An 18,735-nucleotide genomic window follows, 5' to 3' on the forward strand; every position below is an offset into this window, starting at 1 on the left:
TCGGTCCCAGTCTCGTTCAGCTCCAATTCATTTATGAGAGGGACAAATACTTGTTGAAAGAGGCTGTACAGGAAATGGGGTTTAAAATGGCGGTGGAGGTTACTGAGACAGACAGTTTTTTTATAGACTGGGTTTTCAAATGCACCATGTAACCAAAATAAGGCGGCCCTCAAAGTAATGTCACTGGAGGCCCGCGGATTAAATTTTGCAAAAATTGTCCTCAAATCTTTTTTTTACGGTTTTCATTTATTTAATGAAAAACACAGAGACATTCTGATCTAATTTATAGTACTGTATACCCTTAAGATGAAGATCTTCCAGATTTAAGATATTCATGCTTTTTCATGCATTCTTTGTTGCCGTTTAATGCAATGAAGTCCACTCTCGTGACTTTGACCATTTAATGGTAACCTCGCTCAAACACTGAGCGAATCCGTGTCCAATTACATTACGAAGCAAATGTCAATGGATCCAGCAGATGTTGTCGTACTACGCCGTGGCAGCGTTTCATTTAACCGATGCAGGTAGCATGGCCACCACTAGATGGTATTCAAACACAGATCAGCAGACGGTGTGGGTGTTTCCAACAGGACAAATTGATGAAATAAATCAGCCAGGCCTCCTACTATTGCCAGCTCTACGGTGTGTTCTGGTTTCCTGCTGTGTTCTATTACCTGGCTGGGTGGAAAGCGTGTGATAATCCTAAGTGTGTGTGATACAGTGGTGGAAAAGACTGGTCCCTCTGAGCTTTTCCAAAGGCTCTGCAGTTGAATCGTTTCGCAGACAGAAATTAATTTTTCAGGAGGCCGCGCGTTAACAAGACTCGTACAAAAAAAATGCAAACCAGAAACTCCACCTGGGAAACCAACACACATGCTTCGGGGTTTTATTTCGTTTTTATTACATGTTAAGCTGAAAATGCTGCAACAAACGAGCAGATTCGTGTCTGAACTTTTAGCAAAACTGTCATAAGCCACAAGGAGTACGTGACGATACACAACAAAGCGTTTGCAAATACTTTAAGAAACTGTAGAAAAGTTACAACAGTATGAAATGTCCACTCTGCAAAAACTGTACTCGAATAATGTCTGAACCTTGAAAAAAACAAAACAAACAAACAAAAAAAAATAATCACCCAAGGCGTGAGCCAACTGAGGAGTCACTGAAATGCTGCCCAATTATTTTCTCCACCGTTTCCAGCGTGACCTTTTTGACATCCAAAGTTCATAAGGGTATGTTTGAGATTGGCATTGCCATAGTCACGTTCAGAGTGTGTTTATTCTGATGAGACATAAAACTGTTAGTCAAATATTATTTCTGATGGATGACAACGGCTTTCGAAAATGTTTTCATGTGCCTTCAGGCGAGATAGCTTTGCTATGCATGCATGTCACAACCGTTTATTAACTGCCAGTCAAGGTTTTTTTTTTTTTTTTCATCTCAGGCACACACAATAACATTCATTGTGAAAAAGCTAGTTCAAATGTCATACTACTGCACACAGACAAGTTACGGGGATGTGAACTGCAAAACGTGTGTTTTCTCACTGCTGTCTTACTACTAGCGACTGCGGTAAATGATCGACATGAAGTGCTGAAGAAGTCTACTCTACATGCCAGGAGGTTGACCATGTTTCACTGGCTCGTGTGGAGGAATGCATGCAAGTGTTTTAATCAGCTCCAAAAACATCTGATGTGTGTGATACAGTGAACAGGCAGTAAGGAGAATAGAGTAGGTGTAATTAGATTACAGTGGACTGGAAGAATGAGCCGCCTTCCCTTCTGTTAGCGTACGCTCCTAAGCCTCACTGCGTCCCGCTCTCAAGACTTCTTTCACCTCATAAAACTTCCATTTCAGAGCCACGAGAAATGGTCTGGCTGCCGGAGCTCGTGTGACACAAAGGCCGCCACGGACGCCCTCTAGGTCGTGTTGTGGAAAAGGATGGGCTTGACCATGCCCGAGAGGATCTTGGGCACGTGAACACTCACAATCTCAGAGATCATCTCCGGGAAGTTGACGCGCATCTGCAGGGACTGAGCTTGGATGAACAGATCATAGGTGAACTGATGCAACTTCCTCACGACCTGAGATGTAGGGACAAAGGAAATCATAGCCAGGTTATTGGCAACAAAGATATTAAACGTGCACAGCAGGGTCGAAAAAGAACAAAGTCTAAAGATAAAAGAAGTAACAAATGTCACCGAAGCCCGTCTTTTCACAGAAGCTTTAAGAGGTGGTTTTAAGGGATAACATTTATTGTGACGCTCTAAGCTCCACGGACGGGGTAAAGCCGAAAGGGTCTGAACTGAGAAGTGTTGATCACCTCTGGTCTTCTGCCTTAAGGGCCCTGCTAAACAATCTTTGGCTGCCTTCCAGCTTATAAGGCACAAAGGTGAATGCACAATGAAAGACGTGAAACTGCAGCAGCTCTGCTCGCTGGAGGAGGTAACGCCATCGTACGTTACTCTTCAGGTCACACTGATACCAGCGATTTCAGGGACTATTTTTGTTGTTTCTCACCACAGTACAGTATTTAAAGTTCAAAGGGGACTCAATGAGGAAAGTGGATCATTTACGCCCCCTAGTGGCCAAACTGTGAATATTTATTCATATCTCAAAACTGAAGTTTCTTTGTAAGCAGCAAAGTTGTGGAAGTAATTCAGTTTAATATTCATGAAGTAATAAATTGTTAACTGTCACCCTTACAAATATAAATGCAAATGCTATAATAAAATAAACATCAGCCTTCTCATTTTGTTTTTAAATAAAAAAAAGGCCTCAAAGTTTGATTTAGTTTGGGTTTTACAGACTTTGTTTATCTTGGCTACATTTGTGCAAAGACGCACCAACTTTTACGTTTTTTTAACTGTAAGTATGTTTTGAGGTTACCGCTAGATTGTTCAGTGGTTCACGAAAGCAATTCACCTCGTTGTTTTATAACAGCAGAAGAATGGTGCGACTCATGTTTTAAGGACCGTGACGTTCAGTCCGGTTAGACTAATGAGGATTAAGTGCGTCTAGGACATAGTTAATCAGCCATTACTGGCTGAGCTAATAGAAATAGCCTGTAGTATTATTTCAGTGGCACACGAGTGTACATGTTTAAATATTCAAAAACTGTTTTTTTTTTCTTGACAAACTTAATCTGGACAGTAACCGTCCTTCTTCCCAAACAAGACAGAACACACATAAAGGGTTTGCTTGCACAACGTCATGCTTTTTTCGGTTTAAACGTTAAAAATTTAACCTAAAGCGCAGTTATACACACATGACCAGCAGCCAATGCAAAGTAGCAGGTGTTACCGCCTGCAGGTGGTGTCAGAATGGACAGGTTTAAGCTGTTATGAATTTACTTTCACAGTGAGTTGCGTGTATTACCGACTGGAGGTAGTCCAGCAGCTGCGTGAGCTGAAACAGCCTCTGCGTCCGGGTGGTCTCTCCGCGGTGGCTGGCCAAGCGGTCCAGCTCCTTGATGTAGGAGGTCCGCAGTTCATCAAAACAGCGCTGGCTCTTCAGGCCGTCCACTGGCACTGTGACCACAAAACCAGAACACAACAATAACTCTCCCAGACCTTACCCAAGTGTGGCTGCAGTATATTGTAGTCATATTTCACTTGCTCGGTTGACATTCAAGCTATTATTTCGACACTGGTCCCCGTTGACTCACTGATGCTGAAGAGGACCAGGGCCTTCATGCAGAGGAACTCCTCCTGGGTGAGCTTCAGCATGCAGAACCTTTGGGAGAGCAGCTTCATCCTCACACAGTGTTCATACATACTGGACGCCTGCATCCGCTGGCTGTGAGGGAGGGTCAGTAAAAAAAAAAGGGGGGGGAATAAAGAACAGCATGAGAGGCAAAGAAGGAGCCCGAGGTGTGACAAAAGAAGGAGTGTGAAGCCAGGAGAGGGTCGGGCAGAGAGAAATATAGAAGGGAGGAAGACAATTAATGGTCGCAGAGGCAAGAGTGGAGGGAGAAGACGAAAAAGCGGCAGCGGTGAGAAAAAATGAGTTAGATGGATAATGGAAAAAGAGAACGACAGAGAGGCAGAGAAAAATGAGGGTCAGCAACAAGGGCAGGTGTATCCATTACCATGCAGGTCAGAAGCAGAACAGTAGAGTGACAGAGGTGTAATGCAGGCAGAATGAGTGTTTTTCTAATGCAGCACAAAACGCCGGCCAATTGAAAGCTGCTCTGAGGGCCCGCGACTTAGCTTTCTGATTAACAGCCTGTCTTCAACGCGACAATTTACCGATGAGAGTCAGCGGGATTGTTGTTTATGTGTTCCGTGCGCAGTGATTTGCGACGCACAAACTCTGCGTTAAGTTTTCCCAGCACAAAGAAAAGACAAAAGACGGGAGCTGAAGTGTCGGAAACATTTTGACGGAGGCTGGAAGGTTGCGGTGCGCAAATCAGAACTTGTCAAAGTGAAAAAAATAAAAAAAACAGAGAAATGTCTCAGCGCCATAGCAGCAGTTCTTGGGGAGTGATGACTGGTTTTGTAAAGATGAAATGGAATAAATCATCTGAGGTGATCCCTCTGCGGCCACGTGTATCAGACGCAAAGGAAATGTTAGGAACAGAACATGCTTGTTTACCGTCTCTCCTAGAAAGACACGCTCGCTGTGTGATTATTAAGGTTTCCTCTGAAGCTCCTATTCCACTGTGCCTTTTCCTTCTAGACACGCTGACAGGTGAAATCCCACGATATTCCAACAAACATCACGTCACATTACAGCGGATTAGGCGGCGTCGGCAAACTTTTATTAACTTTCTTTAATTCCGAAAAACTTATTGACGTCAGATCTCTACAAAAAGATACAAATAGGTATAAGTGAGTATGTTTCCTTGACTTACTCATTGAAGACCAGGTCGGGAGCAAAGTAGAGCATGGAGCTGTTGGTGAGCGTGTAGGACCTCCAGCCCAAAGCGAACACCATCACCCCCATCCACGACAGCTGAATAACTGACATCTGATCGTCCACATGCAGGTCACGGAAGCCTGTTAACATTTTTTTCAAATGTTCTGGTCAAGTTTAAGCGGCACACCGTGATGAAACAATCCGTCTCAGCTTAATTAAATAAGTGCAGGGACTAATAACAAGGAAGATTACACTTTCTGGGTGCATTGCTGGCCCTTTTCAGCCCTCCATTCTTGTCTTAAATAAGAACATATCCCCCTCTAGTGGCTAATTTTTGAAAAAGGCTTGTTTGCGTTACACACGACTGCGTAAGCTGGGATGGAAGCTGATCTGGCTGAAGATTCTAGCAAGGTCTTAATCTGATCAAATTCTAAAGGCCTTGCCCGGTGCTAACAGATTTGAGATATTTTTACTCTTAGCTTCATTGCTCATCTAAATCATAGTGGACTTTGAGTTACAACAGTGAAGCTGCTTTATGCTTGATGTCTTTGTCACAGTGCCATGCACACACTTGCTCAATACTGTTGACAAGTCTGACCTTGCTTGAAATATAAATGGTTTGCCTGTAAATACACTGAAGCTCAAACGACTATGAGATCAATTTAGTGCATGTGGCCTTTGCAGAAACATCTACTTGCCGCATGCTACCGTGGCCCGGGCTAGCTCACCTGGTATTGCCTTGGCCCAGCGCACCACCGTTACCAGCTGTCTTTCCCCCAGCTCGTTGAGGCTGGTGAGCAAGGACGCTGCGTTGTCTGGCTGGGCCGGGTCATGTCCGGCGTTCACTACGGCCGGCTCGATGGCCTGCAGGACGCTGAGCAGGGACAGGCAGGAGCGCAGGGTCTGAGGGATGCCTAGAACCAGCTCCTGGGCTGCTGCTGACGATACACACACAGGGTGATGCACAAAACAGAGCCGGGGCACAAAGAGAGAAAATCTTTTATTTCGAAAGTATGCTCACGCCGAGTTAACATGATACTCGAGCTTGTGTGTCGTTAATCCTTACCACCTTGAGCCCTGGCAGCTGCATGTCTGGGCTCCAAGACGGCATCTTTATTCCTTGCCCTCTCCTCTCTTTCTCCGTGGCCCCAGGCCACTAGCTGTTGTTCCTCCTCTCCGTTTCTCGTCTGTCCGGCTCCCTTCAGCCTGCGACCTAGAGATGACCACAGCCAATTCAGACAAGTAGGAGGGTAAAAAGGGGACATGAAGCTTTAACTATCTGTTTTGTCTTTTTATTACACAATAGATAGCTGTAAAAAGTTGATAGTATAAATGGAGCTACACTTATCATGGAGCTCATGGAGCTGTTCCTAATTATTAACATGTGGGAAAGTTCTTGATCATTGGCCACCAGGCAAAACAACAAAAAAAAAAAAAACACTATTTTTTGACCATGTTGAAATGCATTTGTTACACTGTACTCAATCTGGAAACATTCTGGTCCAATGACTGTAAGGTATCTAACCACGCTGACCCCATTTATCAAAGACACACCACTAACGTTTCTTTCTTTATCTCTCATTCTCCTCTGATCTCCAGTCCCTCACCTTTAAGGCTCATTCCCGACATGAAGCACCTCTTTAAGCGACACGAGGCACAGTTTTTCCGCCTCAGTTTGTCGATGGTGCAGTCGTTGCGGCTGGCACACAAGTGGTTCTGCTTACCTGTAGGCACACACACAAAAAAAAGAAAAAGTTCTGGCGGGTGAGGGGAGCGAGTTCAACAATGCCTAAGCGTTCACTCATAGCAACGATACGTGGGTGTTTACTGATAACAAATAGCTTGCCCTCATAATGCCAGGTCACAGTGCCCTGTCTGCATAAGAGAGCAAGTGCGTGTACCAAATTAAATCAGCCAACAAATGATTGTGTGTGTTCATTCGCGTGTGTTTGTGCGTGTCACGCCCACCTGCAGCGGCTCTCTTGAAGAATACCTTGCAGCTGCCGCAAGTGACTGCTCCATAGTGACAGCCCGAGGCATCGTCACCACACACCTGACACACTCTCCGGTCCGACAGATACACACCTGGAAAAAACTCCTCATGCCTGAACATTCACAGAAGGAATAAACACTGTGTTGTTATTCAAGTGGTTTTCGAGGATTAAAACAACGGGCAGAGATACTAATGGTGTGTTATAAAAGCAGCGTTATCTCTTTCAGCTAAAATATACTCATAAAAGCTTGAAAGCAGACAGGGAAACAGACATATTAACGTCACGGCTGGGTCACTAGGTCCTTACTTACAGAGTGTCAGGCTGCCTCTTATGGCATTTGGGGCACTAATTCCCTAAATCCAATCCAATTACATTATGACATCCCCAGATTGATTATATGACAACAGAAGGATGTCAATTCATGCACATGTGAAGCTGTTAAGTCTTCTTTAGGAATCATTAACTGGTAATAAAGCATCGTCTTCCATTTCAAAAACAGACCGACCAACAGGTGCTGCATCTCTTGTTTAAGGTGACACTGATGCATTAACTGCGAGTGTGTTGTCTGCGGTGTAGCTGGCCACAAGACAAAGACATTTGTTGGAAAGTTAGGGATAGGAGGAACTTTGATTCACTCATGCTGCATGCTGAAAGACAAACCGGCCAAGGCCAAGAAGGGCACATGGGGATATTAGAGCACAGATTATTTAATGGTGATACACCGCTGCCTTTGCAGCTGAACACAGCGTGGTTCTACAGTGTATCAGTGCAAACCATCGCCTGTAACAATACCTAGTAGGCAGCTTTTGTTGCATTTGATTTAATTTTGCTTAGCAATAGTCCAATTACGCTCTGAGAGCATTTATAGATATGTCAAGACATCAAGTAGGAAATCTATTAAGATAGAGCACCTTTAAAGTAACATTAGTGTATTTCCTTCTCAGCTAACCCCAACACCACTTTAATAGGAAATTACAAAATCCAAGTGTAAAGCTTTGTGTATTAAATCGTGGTCATTTAACCCCGTTTACGCTGCGCCCGTCCCTTTGTTCCCTGATAAGAGAAATATGACCTCCTGACCTCATGCAAACCAAAAGCAAGTAAGAATGAATCCGTCGCTCACCTGAAGCTGCGATCTGTGCAATCCACCCAAACTGAAGGTTCGGTCTTGATAGTGGAAAAAGTGCTTTGCCCTTGAGGAATAGCGCTTGGGTAACTTTCCACTTGGCCATACCCTTGTGCCATTGCTGCTCGCATGCCACCTTTTCCGCCGTGCTCATCCCGCTTGTACCAGACACAGTGGCATTCTTGCCTGGATCCGAGAGATGTTTGTCCACAGTTACAGTATTTACACAACAGATTATGTCCGCCGGGTCCGCCTCTCTGTGCCTCGGATCGGTCGCCGTATGCGCGCTCATTTGCGCACCACACGGCCGGGGTATCTCTGTATAGGCTTGAATTGGCAGAGTACGCAGAATATGGTTTCAAAGGTACGACCTCAGTCACCTGAGAGGTCGCGGGCAGCTCTGTCACCGGGTGCATTAACATGTTAGATTCCTTGCAGACGTATCTGGATATCACGGAGCCACGCGTTAGAGTTTGCGCGCGGTCCATTTCGCCCGATCTGAATATATCCATGCAGCTCACCTGCCGTATACCGTGGCACACTTCTCCAAAGTCGTCCTCTCTACGGCTGTCGCTCAAGACGAGCCTGGCGTCTTCTGAGTTCATGTTTCCAGCCGTCCCTAACTCCGGCGCTCCTCGGGAACTATTCTGAATAGTGGTGTCGCAGTCTGCAAAGGCGCCGCCGGAGCACTGGTTCATGCTGCTGAGCGGAGAAGACACCGAATCCAAACCCAAAGACACCGACACTGCCTTGCTGAGCTCTGTCGTCGGACACGCATAGGTATCAGCGGCATCCAAACGATCGAGTTCATTCATTATTAAAGACTTTGACGTGTCTTCCATATCGGACACGCTCAAGCGAAAGGCCATCTTCAGTTCGCGTCCTTGGAGTTAAAGCAAAGCGCTGGGTGCACGGAGAACAAACAAAACAACACTTTCCAGGCGAGAAAACGCCTATCCAATGAGACCGCTCATGTCTCCGCGGATAGGGAATTCAGGTCAGTCGTCGACGTAGGTTGCTGAAGGGAAGGGACGTCCCGCCGATCTGTTCCACGATCGAGACGCTGGTGAAGTTTTTACAAAGTGACCATTTTCTGCGTCAGAAGAGTTATTTAGCCGCGAGTAAAATTCACCTCGTGGTTCGCTCCCTCTGAACTTTGAATTGTCGGCTGCTTTACTCAGTGAACAATAACTATAATTTAACTTATTATCTCAATTGGAAACCCAGCTGCGCACCGCCTCCCGTTATTTGGGAGCAAAACCAAGCAGATCTCGCGAGAATGGCCAAAATTAAACCGTAAATTTGCTGTTTATCGCCCACCCTAATACTGTAGGGCAGGCGGCTGCCTTCTACCTCGACAAAACCCAGACTGTACAAGCGCTCGTCCAAATAAAAAAAGAAAAAAAAGAAAGAAAAAGAAGTATTTGTTGGTTTGCCACTTATTAAAATATGTTTGAGTACTGTATCCAAAGCTTACATGTAACTGCGAGCTAAATAGAAACAGGCTGGCTTTACATTCATTAAGTTTTCAAAGATAAAATAAAGAAATATTGGTGGAAAGTCTCATAGTCACTTTCACATGCATGTCAGGAACAGGACTGTAGGAAAACATTAACTCACATGTTTTTCTTTCTGTTATCCAATAGTACATTTAAAATGAATAAATAAAAAAAGCAAAAGCGTTCCTGTTGCAAGAGCATGTGTGTGTGCAGAACACTTCCAGAAATTTTGTATGGACTATGCCAACGGTGGTGTACATTTTGGTTTTCGGTTTATTTTTATTAGACATATTTTGAAAGTGATAATTGGGGACACTTCGCCTCATTAGGCACATTGAAGGCGATGCTAGCTTTCTCATTCACATGCAAACTGATGCACACACACACACCACACTTTCTGTGTATTTTATTTTCTGAGATAAAGAATAAAGATCTCCTGCTGCAATTAATCAGCAATAATAAGTTTTTTTTATTTTATTTATTTCATATCGAGTATGGAAACTGCTTTTGTGTGTAATCAGACTGAGAAGGACAACAGCAAACCTCTTCATAACTGAGAGCAATTATGAGATGTTAGTCTTACATTGTTGGCAACACTTGACTAGACTCTTTGTTCGGGTTCATGTGAAATTAAAAATGTAACTGCAATGAGAGCTGCCACATTCTCACTGTTCACAAATGAAATGCTATTAAAATCATGAATGTTTAAGACATAAAAGCGCAACACGGTGTGGAATATAATCGCATGTTGCGTCCAAACACTTATATTCGTGCAATAATCTGCACCTACGCTCCTAAAATCGAATTCTTCATCTATTCTCATCTCGCCTTCAGTCTGAGAGGGGTGGCGGCTCACCGCCTCACATGGACTCAAACTCATCAATGCGCTGTTTGGTGTTGCCCTGGCGAATCTTACGCAGGGTCTTGTATTTGTCACGGCCCACCCTCACATTCTCAGCGTGGATCAGGTCATTGGGAGTCTTTTTGCTCTCGTCCACAGCTCCAGCCAGATCTGTGCTCAGGAACTGAAAAAGAACACGAGCACACAGTGAATAAAATCCTTCTACCTGAATCCGGGAGACTATTCAGAAGCCTCACCCCTCTCCCCTATACTCCCCTCAATCCCATTTGAAAACATTCTATTGTCCTCAGTTATTAAGTCCGTTTTTCTGTTGAGTCACATCAACAAAATCATATCTTTTTTTTTTCCTGTCAGACAGAGAGAGCGGATGAAATTTGTAGCTTGATTGAAACTAAAATACTAATGTACCAATGCAACAATGTTGAATTATGTAAAGTGCACTTGGTTCTAGTGAAACGACTTTTAGAGCTAATGAAACATGCTTACAGGAAGAGTCAAAACCCCAGACTGTGAAAACAAATGACAGAGAGAAAGCACCAAAACAGCAACAGAAATGTGGTTTTCAGACCTCAAACCGTTGGAGATGGGACAAGAAAGAAGGAAGGCAAATGCCTCTCAACCGCATACACTGCCTAAGCTTCAGTTTATTACAGATCGAATAACTAACAATAGAAATATAATGTAAAATAAGTGAAACTTAGAAGAGAGAGTTGTTGTTTTGTTTTGTTTTTGAAATAGGAGGAGTAGTGTTCAGTCACTGTAAGGCGGTAAATAAAACCGAAAGCAGCTTTGGGATAAACCTGCACCAACATGCTCTCAGAGATGGTATCAACATTACCAGCATTTTTATGATTAGCAGGCGATATTTAACACATTCACTGTTTTGGTTTAGCATGTCAGCATGCCAACTTCTAGTAATAAAAAGTTATTAGAACATATTGTACAGTAGGGGTGTCAGGAATTTCAAAATAAATGTTGTGGCAATCCATCATGGAAAGACCTGCAAACGGGTGACATTGCAACCCACGGATCCATGCAGCTAAAAATATATTGACATTGTATATTTTTGCAGAGAGGAGCTAGGTACAGTCATTCTGTCGGCTCTATAACCATCAGAAGAACCGGCCTTTTACTCACTGTCACATTAGTCTGAGCATTCAGCTGGAGGGGTTTCTAATTCACAGAACATTATTCACAGGAGCTAAAGCCTTTTAATTGCTAAATCAATGGCGCTTTGTGATTCATTTGTCTGCACTTGTAAAAGCTCCAGGACAACTCAGACTCTCTTCTGGCCAAACATGACCTCTGACCAGAAGTTGATTAAGAGGCTGGCCAATCTGTTTAACAGGGCATTGGAACACGTCGGCCTAATCTTACCTTGAGGTTTTTCTGCAGCCTCTGGTTCTTCTGGGCCTCCGTCACCCGCTCCTCCTCGCTGCGGTCGCGGACCATGCCCGGGGAAGTCAGCTCGGCGCTCGCCTCGGCGCTGCTCTCGTCCGTCTCGTCGTGCTCGTGCATGTGAGGGTGGACCGTATCCTGGATGTGGACTCCCACGAGTTTAGTCTTCAGCTCCTCTTTGGTTCGCTCCAGGTCAGCTTCCACCATCACCGCCTATGAAAGCACAAGAAACGTAGTGGATTTGCTCCAAAAAATATGTTACAATCCACTAATGAATTATTGGGATTCAAATTCTAATAATGGATCTGTACCACAAACCCTGAATGTACTCTTTGAGAATAAAAGGATGAATAACAGGAAAACATTTAAATGACTTAAAAACAGGATGTCACATTTAATTATGGTTCATTTGTCCGTTTCCTGTTACACCCTAAATGAAGACGTTTCAATACAGCACTCACTGATAAAATCGCCATTTCAGAAATTTGTATCTAATCTAACAGGATATTTCCCTGCATTAAGTGTCTCCCACGTCATTAGAAAGCAGAACTAATAACTCTTCAGCAGCACTTGATGACATGCAGACTGCATCCGACTTCAGAATGGTATTCATGCTGATTTGTTTTGCACAAATCCTCAGGTCAAATTTGCATGTAATTGTTTGCTTTACTGAACCAGTGGCTTGCATGTGACAATACCGCGTCACTGATAAAAATCTGAAATGGACTTGTGTTTGGCCTAAAAATCTGAAATGGACTTGTGTTTGGCCTTCGCTTCAATTCTACCCACGGCGTACTGGGAGACATTCCTCTTTGCTCATGTTTAACTCATGCTTAAATCCTTTATATCTCATGCGGTTCTTTCTTTTGCTCTCACCCTTTTCTGCCATTTTTTTGCCTCCTCATCCTTTTTCTTCTTGGCGTCCTCCAGCTGGGAGATCTTAGAGGTAAGCTCTGCCAGCTCAGTCGCCTGTACGGCCGTGCACACCAATGGAGAGAGAGAGAGAGATAGATAGAGAGAGTTAAGAGTGCTCCTGATCACTGTGGCCACTGTGCTCTGTTTGTGTGCTTGAAAGTGTGTTTTATTTGTATTAGTGAAGTAAAGTGAGAATTTAAATCATTTTCTTCTGATAAAGGTAAAACTGCAACCAAGCAGAATTGATTAAAATCTATGTTAAGATCATAAATGAGCAGATTTGTTTATAGATTTATCCATAAGTCCTTGAGCACATGAATGATTTATGTTTATTTGTTTGTCAAGATTTTTTAGTGTTTTAGGTTTTTCATCTGTTAAGGTGAAAATGACTGAAATTGTGTACCACTACCAGGCTTTCCTGGTTCTTGATCTGGGTTTCAGAATGGTGTAGCAGAGCTGCTTTAGCCTGTATTGCGGCTTTGCGGTCTTTGTCCAGGCGCTCGGCCTCCTCCTGAGCCATTTTTCTCTCCTTCTCCAACTCGAGCGCCCTGCGAGTCTGCTCCTCCAGCTCTGAAACCAACATGTGCGCACCCATCCAACACACACCAAACACACCCACATGGCATAAGCTTAACAGCAACCCTAAAATCAAAGGATGTTTGGCTATGCAAAGACATTGTTTTAATGTGTCTTAACGGAAGAAATCAAGGAGAAGTTAAGAAACATTTGTATTCAGAAAGTTGTCAGACCATCCTGAGCTCTCTTTGTCTGCTCCTCAATCTGCCTCAATCTCTCCATCAGCTCCATGGTCTCACGAGCAATCTTCTCTGTTTCCTTCTCAGCATTTTCTCGCTTTTTTTTCTCACTCTCGAGCAGAGCCCTGACAGGAGAATTGTGCATAAATACACATCTGGAAAAAAATGTCATCTCCTGACAGTTCTTTCTTAAAGCTGAGAGAACACACTGTAAACTCTAAAAGAAATAATCCCTCATTATTTACCCCTTCCTTACCTCTCCATTTGCCTTTTGTTCTTCTCTTCCCTGGCTTGGGCTTTCATCTGCTGCACTTCAATGGTATCAGGTTTACGTCTGCGCATGTACAGGTCGTGATTCCCCATGCACAATGCCAGGATACGTTTGTTGATGCGAAGACGAGGTACATAGAAAACAAAGTCCTGAAGGAAACAAAAATTTGCAGCAATTCCCCAAGCTTTGATTCACGACGATTTGCACATCTGGGATGTTTTTTCAGTGGGATGGGTTTAAATAATCTCAAAGAATGTTTTGTTTCTGCGTACTTTACTAATTCTTTTCAACTCTTGGAAGCCATCTTCAACTCTGTGCATGGTGCATTCAGTCAGGAGGCAAGTTGGACTGAGGGGCTAAACTCATGTTTATAAATGAGATCAAGTAGCAGCTGCTCTCATTACTCAACTCACTTTAATTTATGCATTTGCAAAATTTCTAATTTCGCCAGTAACAAAAATAAGGGATTCCTCATACCTCCTGTTTACAGCAAATAAGTATGAATAGACATATCTTCAAAGTTGTATTTGAGGGATCTTGTACTGCATGCAGTTGTGAAAACACTAAGATAATGAGTAACCCAACCACCAGAGAAGGCTTTTAATCCCATCCACAAGCTAAAATAAGCTCTTGGTTCAACGTTCAACATACCATTGAGCTGCACAAAAACCTTTAGACCCAGTGTGTGATTTTAGCTATGGAGAAAAATATCCAACTGCACTCTCCTTCATTTATACATGTTGTTGTTTGCTTACCGGAGCTTTCTTGTCAATTGGCTTGATGACAAACTTCTTGTCATTGAAGGAAATATTTCTGATCTCACTCCAGGGGAAGCCAATCTTCGGGGTCATCCTGTAAAATTTTTAACCACAAAAACATGGTTTATGTTAAATTTGAACGTTAGCGTGCCAAAAAAAAAAAGAAAAGAAAAGAAAAGACAACAATACTGAGAGCTTATTTTAATTTAGCAGCTCTGTGAGGAGGATGCAGCTGTGCTTTGAGCAACACACTAACGTAGGCATGCAAATATGCTCACAGTGGCAAGAGCATGTTCCCCATTTCAGTTTGGCGTTTTAGCATGATCAAACGTTTTAATCCGAGTGAATAGTCAAACACAAAGTGTAGCTTTGTAGGTATCTGATTATGAATAACAACACTGGACAGACAATAGCCATGGCACTAGAGTAAAGAAAAGTCTCCAAAGTCATCTGGAAACCATGAATGCACAAAATTTATTGCAGTAGACTGACATGTTTTGATTCATGTAAATGTGTCAAGAGACATTTAAGTTCTTGAATTGTGACCTACCTGTCCTTTTTGTCATAGATGTTTAGGCCCAGAGCGTCCACTCCCAGCCACAGCTCCGAACCTTTCTTGTTCTTGATGCTGAAGTAGTTGACCCCGTACATCTCCAGATCCTGGGCTATCTTCAGGTACTCCACCATTGCGTCTTCTCTGCGGTACGGGACAGTTTAATTTGATACAGAACACCTGTTTCCAAAGAAAAATGCATAAAAACTTTCTGACTGCGGTACCTCAGCATTCCCTTGTGCTCTTGATGCCACACCTGGATCCTCTCCTCCCATTGATTCTTATTCAGCTTGTGCTGCTCCAAAACCCTGGTTTTATCAGGAAAGAGGAGACACCAGTTGGAATTCAGATGACTGACACTGGAATTAAGGTGAACTTTGGTTGATATTAATATGCACGGGATGCACTAACCTCTGCGGCAGCAGCTTCTCTCTTGTGAGGTACCCTGGGACGTGGTAATCTTTCTTGTAGTCTCCGAGTTTGACCTGAACAGCATACGAGGCCAGGAGCACCGCAGTCTCAGGTGGACAGTATATATCATCGTTCAGGATGCTCTCTTTCACCTGAAACAGAGAAAGAAATGCAAATTTTAACACAAAAATCCCCTATTTTCATGATGTTATCTCGTGTCACGCCATCGTATGATGATATTATTGCATCTCACAGACAGAGAAACCCTTTGTGTTTTAGTGTTTATTCTAGTGCACCTGGATATATTTTTTGTGCGAGTGTACTCCCTTATGAAAAACACATGGGGGTTAACGAGATCTGCGTGAGTCATCATGCAACCCCCACTGGTCATTAAGACAGGTTCAACACTTTGTTTTGATTCCTAATTTATTTTTCTGTGTGTGGAATAGCATTCTTGCTTCGGTGTCCACATTTTTATGGTTTCATTGAAATTTGTATTATTCCTGAAGTCAATGTGAATATTGTTTCTGTTTCAGAAGTTAAAGGGTTTGAATCCATTTCAGGAGATCAAAGTATATCGGCCCATCTCATTGAAATGGCCCCATATACAGCTCATCACTACAATCCAGTGTTTTAGTGGTGCATATTTTCAACACGTGTTCCTTTTAAAAAGCCAATACATGTAAATGGACTCAAGTAAATGGACTCATTTCCAACCTGTAGGAAGAAGAGGCGCTGCGTTGCTTCCTGGATCAGTTCTTCGGCGACATCCTCAGGGTAAAACCTGGCTCTGAACTTAATCAACAAAGGGTTGTCCCTCTTCACATCCTGAGCTGTCACCTGGGGTTGACACCCCACAGCAGAGGGATCCCAAAATAGATAAATAGTAACTAATTAGCCTCAATGGGTTGATACATTAGCAAAACAATAATCAAGATTACATCTTTCAAATGAAGAGAAGTCATGTTATTATCAAGGGATGTAACATTGACATGCAAAGTTTCACCTCACCCTCTTGTTGAGCTTCAGCCAGGTGGAGAAGCCTTTGCTATCCTGATACTGAAGGCCAAAGAACCACGTTTCTCTCAGCCCGATGGTCTTCACTATCTAAATGCATTCAACGAATGTAGTCACAATCACGTTTTCATCTGTTAAAGCATGTTTGATTGTAATGCACAGTGTACCTGGTCAAATAGCTGTTTGCCAGTGGTGCTGGGGAGTATGGCAAACTCCAGCTCTGCATCCATTGTCGTAACTCGGACATTTATCTGCCACAGAGAAAGCACTCACACTGAGATACAGGAGGAAAAACTCCCTGCCGTTCATTCATCTGTTGTCACTGGAGAAAGCATCCAGGAGCATTCAGAGCAGCAACTGGGCGAAAAAGAGCACTAGCAGTTCTCTTATAACATTGTTTGTTCTTTGAAACAATGCTAAATTAGTTGGTTGTCTGACAGCAAAATAACCAAAAAGAGGGTTCCTTACATTCTTCTGTTCAACCAGGAGCATCCAATCGCAAGTGGTTGGTGGGGACTACAATCAAAAAATGAAGCCCACAGTATATTTTAGACTTAACCTAGAACATGGGGTTCATTCTGTGATGCATAATTAATGACGGGTCAAAACAGTGACACCATATGCAGTACATATTTGAAATTGTTGATATAGCTGAATAAAAAAGCAACATGGAGAAAAATGGTTTGTTCCACTCCTCTTAAACCTGTCTAAGCTGCATTAACTAAAAAGCAGATTTCCATTGTTGTTCATTTGTGAACAAACAATGAACAAACAATATGTTCACAGCCTTAGTAGACACACTGCAAGATCACACGGCTTTACTTTGCTACTGTTTTGTAGGTAATGCATCAACACTGCAGTAAATCCAGAGACACCTTTGCTGAGCAGGTTCAAGAATGTCAACCAAGCTGCAATTTAAATGTTCCAACCATACACTAAAAACAACGAAAACAGAAGGCGATAGGCAATGAACGATAGATACTTACAGTTGACATTTGTGTTTTTTTATTCTGTAGCCGATGCACTTCTTCAGAGAGGTGCTTGTAGTTGCCTTTTCTCTGCAGAGTCATATGAAACTGCTTGCAATACCTACAAGGATTATGCTGAATGAGAATGGACCATTGTATTGTTCCCAAGTACTTCTGGTTCAGTTAATCCAAGGGCAGCCCGACCCCACACATTCTAAAGAGGTAGCCTTTGCCTTGAGTGAACCCTTTTCCTGTTCAGTGCAATAATCTTTTGAATGTGTATCAATACAGACATCATTTGTGTCTCTCAAACCTATTTATAGAAGGATGCCAATCAACAGCCACTCAGCAGCAACTGGTGTGCAGCTAGCAGTGAATGTGCTGCACATTCTTCTAATCCAATAATCCTTTGAGCTGATGTTTAAAGCTCGTGGTATGTTGTTATGACAGTGATTTGTACAAGGTAAAGAAAAAGAAAAAGTTAAATTAGGCTGTCCCTGCGATAAACTGGCAACCTGTCCTGTTTATTTTATACACCCCATGCCCTACTGGCCAAGCCTGTCCGCACACCAGTGGTGACTGTGACAGTGGAGAGGGTTAGGGTTTAAATTCATTGGGACTCACATCTCTGAGGATATATCCCCATCAGCCAACACCACAGCAGTGATGAGGAAGGCCCAGCAATGACTCCACTTCCTGCACATACTCAGGGGAGGGAGTAGACTGGAGTAGAGGCTGCTGGTGACCTTCTACTGTTCCGCCATAGAGAGTATGCTGGCGCGCTCCATCAACATGTGGTATTCTGGCTGCATAGCTGCTGACAAGAAACAGCTGCAGAGGGTTATACGGTCAGCTGAAAAGACTAGCTGGCCTCTAACATCCCTGGATGACATCGCCATCTCTCTTTGCCTCTACAGGACCAGGAAAATCGTCGGTGATCACCTCTATCCCAGACACCACCTGTTCAGCCTGCTCAAAACAGAATAAAAACAGTTTTTATCCATTGGCTATTAGGATACTCAATTTCCACATGTGCCAGTAACTTCCTCCTGCTTCTGATCCACACGTACCAACATGTGGATGTACATAGAGTACTAACTACATGTGCAGTATCACCTTCACATCTGCAACATGTGCAATGCATTTTAATTATTACTTCATCCTGAGTACTTGGGACAATCTGTGTTGCGTGACATGAAGTGTTTTTTATTCATTTATATGTTTTCTGTGTTATTGTCACATTTCATCACAGTGCACACTCAGCTGGCACGTGACGTTGGCTTATATACATGAAAATACACTCTTTATATTTTTAAGAATATAGTTTAAGACACTTTAAGTATATGTG

At 43.1% G+C, this 18,735-nt stretch overlaps 2 protein-coding genes across 3 annotated transcripts; both read right to left on the bottom strand.

Annotated features, from left to right (window-relative positions):
* Positions 1–856: 856 nt before the first annotated feature.
* Positions 857–9,491, bottom strand: LOC311491889 (progesterone receptor-like). Of its 2 annotated transcripts, none has more exons than XM_084549952.1 (9): positions 7,978–9,491; positions 6,829–6,965; positions 6,468–6,584; positions 5,927–6,073; positions 5,589–5,795; positions 4,856–5,000; positions 3,668–3,798; positions 3,379–3,530; positions 857–2,084 (listed from the first exon to the last, which is right to left on the bottom strand). In XM_084549952.1, the coding sequence occupies exons 1-9, from the start codon at positions 8,847–8,849 to the stop codon at positions 1,920–1,922; spliced, it is 2,073 nt and encodes a 690-aa protein (XP_084406078.1). In that variant the 5' UTR covers positions 8,850–9,491; the 3' UTR covers positions 857–1,919. The 2 variants fall into 2 exon arrangements, with proteins under 2 accessions (XP_084406078.1, XP_084406077.1); XM_084549951.1 differs by having other exon boundaries at positions 5,589–5,798.
* A 220-nt stretch (positions 9,492–9,711) lies between these two features.
* On the bottom strand, positions 9,712–18,693 carry LOC311491925 (moesin-like). The gene is made up of 14 exons (XM_084549993.1): positions 17,406–18,693; positions 16,587–16,670; positions 16,414–16,509; positions 16,120–16,242; positions 15,403–15,554; positions 15,216–15,299; positions 14,989–15,135; positions 14,436–14,532; positions 13,666–13,829; positions 13,404–13,534; positions 13,058–13,224; positions 12,616–12,708; positions 11,719–11,952; positions 9,712–10,504 (listed from the first exon to the last, which is right to left on the bottom strand). Exons 1-14 carry the CDS (start codon positions 17,487–17,489, stop codon positions 10,340–10,342), a joined length of 1,821 nt encoding a protein of 606 aa, XP_084406119.1. The 5' UTR covers positions 17,490–18,693; the 3' UTR covers positions 9,712–10,339.
* Positions 18,694–18,735: the final 42 nt, after the last annotated feature.

This window comes from Chelon labrosus, assembly GCF_963514085.1.
Source record: "Chelon labrosus genome assembly, chromosome: 8".
Lineage (NCBI taxonomy): Eukaryota > Metazoa > Chordata > Actinopteri > Mugiliformes > Mugilidae > Chelon > Chelon labrosus.

What these genes read in the sequence shown, in the direction of transcription:
- LOC311491889 (XM_084549951.1), bottom strand. Translation starts at nt 8,849, where the DNA reads ATGGCCTTTCGCTTGAGCGTGTCCGATATGGAAGACACGTCAAAGTCT. An exon ending in TGCACAGATCGCAGCTTCAG is followed by an intron (nt 6,966 to 7,977) that starts GTGAGCGACGGA and finishes GTGAATGTTCAG; the next exon opens with GCATGAGGAGTTTTTTCCAG. An exon ending in CTTCAAGAGAGCCGCTGCAG is followed by an intron (nt 6,585 to 6,828) that starts GTGGGCGTGACA and finishes GTGTGCCTACAG; the next exon opens with GTAAGCAGAACCACTTGTGT.
- LOC311491925 (XM_084549993.1), bottom strand. Translation starts at nt 17,489, where the DNA reads ATGACTCTGCAGAGAAAAGGCAACTACAAGCACCTCTCTGAAGAAGTG. An exon ending in ATCTATGACAAAAAGGACAG is followed by an intron (nt 14,533 to 14,988) that starts GTAGGTCACAAT and finishes AAAATTTTACAG; the next exon opens with GATGACCCCGAAGATTGGCT. An exon ending in GACAAAGAGAGCTCAGGATG is followed by an intron (nt 13,225 to 13,403) that starts GTCTGACAACTT and finishes TGTTGGTTTCAG; the next exon opens with AGCTGGAGGAGCAGACTCGC.